Genomic DNA, 8687 nt, shown 5'->3' with positions numbered 1-8687 from the left:
CAGTGTTTAGTGGTTTTCTTACCCCTTTTACCATAATTTTATATAGAAAATTATATACCATTTGAAAGATATTTGAGTTTATTTTTCAAATAAAAAATAATTGATGGAATCAGATTTTTTTACAAAGAGAAATCGACATATGAAGCAACAAGGGTCAACCAGCTGAAAGCTTCGTGTTGCAACATAAAGCCTCAACTTTCTGAACGGTTGATACCAACATGATTGAGAATTTATTTTGAGAATTATATCTCAAAAGAAATATATGTGAGTCTAATTTCCATCCCAATAAACCATTTCTCAATCTGATTTTTCTAGAAAGATATCCATATTAGAAAAATCAAAGGTCATGTTGGTATCCTCTTGGATGCGAAAATTCAAATTTAAGCCAAATTTTTTGCTTCACTTTTTGAGTTGCTAATGTTGGTTAAGTTTCCTATTTGTTTAAATCTAGTCGATATTTTACTAAATTGAGCATATTTCCTTCCTTAAAATTTTAATATCACATTACATTAGTTTCCTTAAGAGAAGTCTTTCCCATTAAGAGTTTAGTTTCATTTTTTACAAAGTCTGAAATTTTTTAGTTGATAAGTTTTTCTAAATTACAAATAATAGTGTCCTAAATCTCTCTTATTCCATAATTTATCTCTTCAATTTTTTCTTTCTAAATTGGTCAAGTTGTGTTAAAAATTAATTGCCTTATACGAGAAATCCATATTTAGAAAGTTTCCATTATGATGTTCCATCTCAAAACTTTCTGATTGGAGATTTTTTTTTTAAGTTTCCTTGATCATCATGTTCATAGAGGAACTATTTTTTATCTCCTTCTTGGATCATACATGGTCAATTTTGTTAAGTTATTTCAGTACTACCATTACAGTCTCCTTTTTATTACAATGGTGGTTATTTTCTCTTCTTTTAATCCTTCATTACCCTTTTACTCGGTTGCCTTTTCTCCTACCATCCTTTTTAACTCTCTTTTACCTTCTTAGGCTAACCCCTTGAGACTTTTTTGTTTGTACCCATTAGGTTTTTATTGTTGTCTTTTGAGTGACAGACATTACACTCTTTTGTGATTATTATCACTATTTTGTTCAAAATCCTTTGAGGTTAGTTTCAACTCCTAAGACCAACGAGGGAGACTCTCCATTCTCAAGGGCAAGATTAAGCCCCATCCTATCCACATGAGAGGAGGGATAGGGTTCACTTATTGAATTTACATGTGATATGGTGGGAAAGATTTCACCTCAACATGCAACAAAAAGGGGAAAAAGCAGTGCCTTTTTCTTTTTAATAATTATTTTAACTTGTATTGATTTTGTTATAGCCCTACTTTTAATGGACTTCAGACATTTTAGAAATTATTGCATTCAGAAAATCTTATTTAAAATTATAATATATAAGACACAACATTTGGACATTACCCACCAACTAATCAGTTCATTCTTACCTTATCCACCTTAATTAATTAACCCAATGATCCTAACTACATAAATAAATCCAATTGGAGCTAGGTGGGCTCGAGGAAAGAAAATGACATCAGTATATGAGCATGAAACGTAGTAAGGGTTGGTAGTGACACAATAAACAATTAAAATGATGAAAATATCATTTCTAATTTGATTAGTTTTCTCATTGAAAAATATCTCTATTAAAAAGTTATTGTACAATTGGTTTTCTTGCGTTTGTGCTGTCATAAAAAAAAAATGAATTATAGCGTTTGTGTCTATGTTAGAAACTAAATGAAAGGTTAAATAAATATTGAAGGAATAGGCGGAAGTGAGAGATGAGCGTAGTTTTTATATGGTTTTCTATTGGGGCAATAGAGAACACTTCCTATAATCACCATCATTTGGCATTCTTCTTGTTTTCTTCCTTAAGTTAACTGGTACACCATTTATGAACTTGAGGTATTTCTTCACAATCTCATCAAGCTACTTTCCATGGTCCTCTTGGCAGCTAGTGGTCGAGAATTCTAATTGCTACTAGATTATAAACCCACCCATTTTAATTTTTAAAAGACCAAAAAGGTTGTTAGTCGTTCATTAGAAGATAGGAAACAGAGATATGGATGTTATTTTTTTAAGTAACCAACAACCTGACATGTTCACAGATGGGCCTGTTAGTGCATTGTGTAAGTGAAAGTGAATTCGCTTTCACTAGGGAAAGTGGCTCCAAAAGCATTAGTGCACTGTGTAAGTGGAGAGTAAAAATGAATTACACAAGTAATTTATTTTCACTAGGGAAAGTGACTCCACAAGCGTTAGTGCATTGTGTCAGTGGAGAGTGAAAGCGAATTACACAGGTAATTCACTTCATTAAGTGAAAAAACGAGTGAAAGTAAATTCACTTTCACTCGTTGTTTCACTCGATGCTCGGCATTGAGACTAACTCATTTAGTTGGATTTTAATGGAAATACTCACATTATATTATTAATAAACAACCTTATTTATTTATTATATTCATGACTTTTAATATTATATTAAATTACTAATGTAAAAGTGATAAATAAGATATTGTAAAAGTAAGAATTTGATCAAGTATCTAGAGTAAACATTTTTGTTTAAGAATTCTATTTTTATAATTAATTAAACTAAATTATTTTATTTTATTTTATAAGTATTATATTAATTTAGACTAAACAAAAATCTATCTTATTTTATTAATAAATATTCTATTTATTTATTTTTTATATTCGTGACTTTTAATAGTATATTAAATTACTAATTTAAGAGTGATAATTTAGATATTGTAAAAGGAAGAATTTGATTACGTATCTAGACATTATAAAGTAACCATGTGTTGTTTAGGTATATGATTTTTATATTTAATTAATTTAATTTTTTAATTTTAATTTAATTTAATTTTTTTAATTAAAAGTTAAATAAAACTATCTTATTAAATTAAAATCTATCAGATTATCCTCCTTTTCCCAACAATTGCAAAACCTAATATATAAAAACTACAAAGAGTTTACAATCCCTAAAAATTACAGACACTTTTTGGAATTATCTCTCTCCACATTTGTGTATTGTGCATTTCCATTTTAGATGTATACTTTTTTCTTAAATCAAAACTTGAGTTTTTACTTTGCCTTCATCTCGTAAACAAAAAAGAGATAAAAGGCAAATAGATCACAACAAAATGAAAATTTTAGAGTTTATGTATGAAAAAAATTTTAAAGCAATAAGAAATGTAAGTAAAGAAAATTTATTCACACACCTCAAATGAACACAAAAGTTTTGTTATCCAAGTTTGGGAAATTCCACTTGTTCAACCCTAATAGCTTGGAATTTTATAAGAAAAAGATTTATCTACACATGTTTAAAAATATGGATATTCATGCTTGAAACATGTTAAAGATGCAAATGACTTATGGATCCAAACCTTTTAAAGAGAATAATAAACGCTCATTAAATTCTCAAGTGAACGTGCGGTGGGATATTTACCCGAGTCAAACAAGCCATTATTTTGCCCATTTACAAAAAGTTGACCTAACGATCATAGATGATTGTAAAGTGATTTATCATGTGTAACGGGCTCATTCTCCACTTTCCACTAATTTTTTTACTGTGCACACTAACACCAAAAAGTACTTTACACGACATCTCCTTTAAGATCATACCCGTTATGTATTGGTGAGTTGTAATGTAGAGCAAGTCAAACATTACCAATAAATAGTAACCAACGTCCCCTAATGTGATATTGGGTTCAAGATTCATCCTAAAATGACTAGCAAGTTAGGAAGTCTCTTTCCCAACTAATAAAACCAAGATATTTGTACTCACTAATCCATGCGGGACTATTCTTTAATACTCCCCCTCACATGAAGGCTCTATTTTGTGGCTATACATCTGGATAATTTGGTTGGAGGCCCACGTGTGAGTACATACTATGATACCATAGGATGTTGGGTCCAAGACTTATCCCAAAATGACTAGTCAAGTTAAGAAACCTCTTTCATAACTAATAAACCAATATTTTTGTAATCACTAATCCATATGGGACTATCTTTAACACCTAGGAGGGTTATTACTATAATATATTAAGTGTTAACCTATATAATTAGTATAAAACTCAAAATTAGAAACAACAAGTTTGCTATTCTAGGATTTGTGCCTCTTCAAAAGGAAAATTAACCAAAACTACATAATATAAAATCATATGTATCGTGTTCTTCTAATTTTATTTTCGGGAATTTTAGTAAACTACCCAATTAAAAAGATTTATATAGGAAAATAACCAATTTTGAAACTTAATTAGGAAAATGCCCAACTTTGACTGGTACAACACTGCATTGGACAGTCAAAACTGACGATGTGGTGCCATGTCATCTACCATGTTGCCATACAAAATTAGAACTTGCCATGTAACCGTCACGTTCACGTTTGTTGTCATGTCATCAAAACATAACTGTCTACCACATCATTATAATAAAATTAATAAATATATATATATATATATTAATTATTAGAAATCTTCTTATATTCTAATTAACACCTTCATTAATGATTTAAGATATTTTTGTTTTTAAAATTTTTATTTGTTTGTACATGTTTTATTTGCTTCTATTTATTATTAATTTTTTTCTAATCTAATTAACACCTGTCATTATTGATTAGATAATTTAATTAGGTAATTTTAATTATGTAATTACTAAACAAGCTATTTTCTAAATAATAAATTTTAATTAGGTAATTTACGAAAGTTCCCTTTATTTATCCTGTTGGAGTACTTTCATTGACTTTGGCTGCAAGCCTTGAGAATTTTGGTGATCAGCCATTGATTTCAAGCCAGCCAACTTTTGTATTTAAAAAAGTGGCGGAAAGACTGCAGCCATCTTAGGTTTGGTGAAAGTGGAGACCATCATCAAGTAGATGTTGATTCTCCTTGCTGCTGCACAAACAACTGAAACAAGTAAATTTCAGTAATGACTAACTACAGTGAACTTCATTTCTTGTAGGAATTGTCGAAGTTGATGGTCAAGAGAGGTAGCTTTCGAATGGTGCTGTTTGTATCAGCTGTGCAGTTTTTTTTTTTTTTTTTCCATTTGAATGTCAATATTTGGATTTGAAAGCAGCCTGCGTGTTCGGAATTCTATTCTCATATCAAGTAGTCCTTTTAAGTTTTAATTGCACAAGATGAAAGACCAGGTATCTGCGTCGAAATTAAGGCTGCAGGCGGATTTCTTCTTTGACTAATCGACTAGGTGAATATTGACTCTCCAGTGTCTTATTGTGTCTCCCCTATTGACTCTCCAGAGAGGTAGCTCAAGTATCGTGGTTCACCCAACTACAACAAAATGTTGGCACATGAGTTTTGAGGAATTCAGACTCTTGGTAGCCTCCAAAGGCAACTTGAACATTGTATTGGACCTTGAATACACATGAAGGCATATCACTTGGTTTTTTCTTCTTCTTTTGATGGGTCACAAACCTTGAATTCCATACTGACTCAGTCAAAGGTAAGAGAGTATTCCTAAATGACTCACTTTCATGATGCCTCACATGTAGATGGGTATTCCTAAACTCAGTCAGAAATGAAAGAGAGTATTCATTTAAGTACAATTATGAATATGGAACTTTAGGTCATAAATGGCATATAAACATGTTTAAGTATATCATTAACATCCTTTGAAACAAGTTAGAGTACTTAGATTAAAACATTCTCATGCTTTAAAAGTCAACTTAGTTGAATTACCACTAGAATGATTGATCAACATCTGCCAATAATCGACCGTTCCCGTCTCTGCAACTCTGTCAGTGTAAAGATTCATAGCTTTTTATTTGCCCATGTTCTTTATGGTTCTTAAGCCGACCCCAGCTTAGAATCATCACTCTCGTTCTTCTCGAGCAGAAACCGCCTCACTGTTCACAGTCACCACTTTGCTGAGGCTTGCGTAGGTAGTGGGAAGTTTGGTTTCAACGGCACCAAGAAAATGCTCGCAAAGCCTTTTTGGATCTTCTACAACGGAGATTACTTTTTTCCGTGCAACAGATGGCCATGAGGCATATGGCGTAGTTCTGATGACACTGATCTTGGCAGAAAACTTTACCACAGCAGACTTATTTGAACTTTGACCATCAATATCAACCGTTCCCCAAGTAGATATTATCAAGTACATGTATGTTGCTATGAACTGACTGTAGTTCCATTGTTTAATCTTGATGGATGCTGATGCAGGGCTCTGTGATCTTGTTATTTTCAGAAAGCCTTTTGTATGTGGTCAAGCACGACTGCTGCGAGATTTACTACTTCTAAACGAAAGCTTTCTTTCAGTGAGAAACAATGGAGCAAGGACAAATATCGTGCTTCGAAGTAGGTACATAAAGTGAAACAAAGACACTATAAATAATTAGCTCCTCTCTTCGTCCTTCCCCATCCATCAAAATCAGATAATTGCAGAAAAGACGAGAGATTTAACTGAAAGACACCCAATTCTCCTTGTTCGGAAACGAAACCTATGGCCATGGAGAGAGAAAGGAGCTTGGAGGAAGGATCTCTCAGTCCTGAAAACAAGAATACTGAGATGGATGTGGCACCAAAACGCCATATCAGCTTGTGGATCCTCTTGCTCAACGTTGCGGCTGCAGCTGTGGGAACCATTGGAGGGCCTTTGCTAATAAGGCTCTACTATCTCCATGGAGGCAACAGAAAATGGGTAGCGAGCTGGATTCAGACAGCCGGGTTTCCGATCCTTCTGATCCCACTGTCTGTTCTATTCTGTCGCAGTAAGGTTGCAGGCGTCCCGTTCTGGGCGGAACCAAAGCTTCTGATTTCCAGTGCAGTCATTGGCCTCTTCATCGGCCTTGACAACTTCATGTACTCCCTAGGCTTGTCGTACCTTCCCGTCTCGACCTCCTCCTTACTCTTCTCCACCCAGCTTGCATTCACGGCTTTCTTCGCTCTCATCATCGTCAAGCAGAAATTCACCCCTTACTCCATTAACGCCGTTGTGTTGATGACGCTCGGAGCCATCCTTCTGGGCATCAGGAAGAATGGAGACAGACCTCCAGGCGTTACAAACGGCGAATACTTGTTGGGTTTCGTCATAACACTGGGAGCAGCATCACTTCTTGGATTCCTTCTGCCTTGCATCGAGACTGCCTACACGAAGGCAAGCAGAGCCATTACTTACTCAGTGGTGATGCAGTTTCAGTTCGGCACCACCTTCTTTGCCACTGTTTTCTGCACGATCGGGATGCTGATAAACAATGATTTTTCAGAAATCGCCAGGGAAGCCAGGGCCTATGAGCTCGGAGAAGTCAAGTATTACGTAGTCTTAGCTTGCTGTGCAGTAGCATTTCAGTTTCTGTTCGTGGGGATGTTGGGAGTTATTTTCTGCACAACCTCTCTTTTCTCAGGTGTGCTAACAGCTACTCTCCTTCCAATGACTGAGGTTGCTGCTGTGATAATCTACCATGAAAAGTTCACAGGAGAGAAGGGAATGGCACTGGCTCTCTGCATCTGGGGTTTCACCTCTTACTTTTATGGAGCCTATAGAGGCGAGAAGAAGCAGGAGAACAAAGCTGAATCGAAGTAAAATCTGTGAATTTTGTCTTCAAGTCACATTTCCCAAACACCAATATTTGTATTTTGAGCTAATTGAAATTGCGATGTTGCATTGCATCAATTGTATTGCATGCGTTTGAATTCAAATGTAAGAATATTCTCCCACGATGAAATAAGGGATTTTCTGTTGATTAGTTTGATAGATTGACCAGGTGAATTGTTCATCTTGACTTTTTGGGTACTTGCCTTCATCATTTGGCTGCATTTTCTCTTCACGAGTCTTGACCATTGCATTTGGAAACACAAACCCACCCTTAGCCTCTGTCCCAACTAATAAACCGAAGAGCATTACTAATTCATCTATGTGAGACTACTCTTTTTTAAGACTTTCTCTCACATCTACATTTTTTTTAAGACTACATTGCTTTGAAAAGTATATGTATAAGACTGCTAAAGATCATTTTCAATGCCGATTGTTCACCAACGATGGGAATAATTAATAATTTTCCAAGCTGATGATATCCATAAACATATTACAGAAGGAATATGTTTGGTGCTTTTTTCAAGCTGGGTTATTTGTATTGAACTGGATGTTAGGTGATGCTTAAGGGTCTGCGGTGTAAGCGGGACTATATGTGGGTATGGTTTAACATCGAAAAGGTGAATTTAACAAACTTCACCAAATAGAACATCAAAGATGAGCTTGTAAATCCAATCCAAGGGAACCCGTCTCTTCTCAGATCCGAGACAAATCTGCTAACATGCAAGTCATTTTACCAAGCCCGTAAACTTTTCCTTGGTCAACTCCAAAAGTTAATGGAGTAATTATGGAAATTCATATATTGGCATGAAATTGTTGTATATATGTATCCTCAAATTGATTCAGATCGCGAGAGACTACACATCATAAAGCGTCATCAGGCAAAAACGCAGTCCTCCCCATAGTTCTTCTTACCCGTACTCAAATTTACTTGTAGCTTACTTGGTCAAATAGTATATCAGAAGGAAGAGGACAACGAACGATGTGACTAGCATGGCCATTCTTCGACTTGATTTGGTCTCAAACACCTGGAAAATTTTGGTTGAAAACAATGGCAGCAACAGAACAAAGAATTGTAGGATCCACCCTTACGGTTTGGCAGTACTCAGAGAAAAAAGCACCAAACTAAAAGAGTGG

General features: G+C 34.6%; 1 protein-coding gene across 1 annotated transcript; it reads left to right on the top strand.

Annotated features, from left to right (window-relative positions):
• Positions 1-6467: 6467 nt before the first annotated feature.
• Positions 6468-7541, top strand: LOC137946676 (purine permease 1-like). Its single transcript, XM_068792999.1, has one exon. The coding sequence runs from the start codon at positions 6468-6470 to the stop codon at positions 7539-7541; it is 1074 nt and encodes a 357-aa protein (XP_068649100.1).
• Positions 7542-8687: the final 1146 nt, after the last annotated feature.

The sequence above is a fragment of the Aristolochia californica genome, unplaced genomic scaffold, assembly GCF_029961685.1.
Source record: "Aristolochia californica isolate CCGP_79_NKW_82.1479 unplaced genomic scaffold, dmAriCali1.0.hap1 SCAF_12, whole genome shotgun sequence".
Taxonomy (NCBI): Eukaryota; Viridiplantae; Streptophyta; class Magnoliopsida; order Piperales; family Aristolochiaceae; genus Aristolochia; species Aristolochia californica.
The sequence above is the reverse complement of the archived record's forward strand: the minus strand, read 5'-3'. Positions and strand labels throughout refer to the sequence as shown.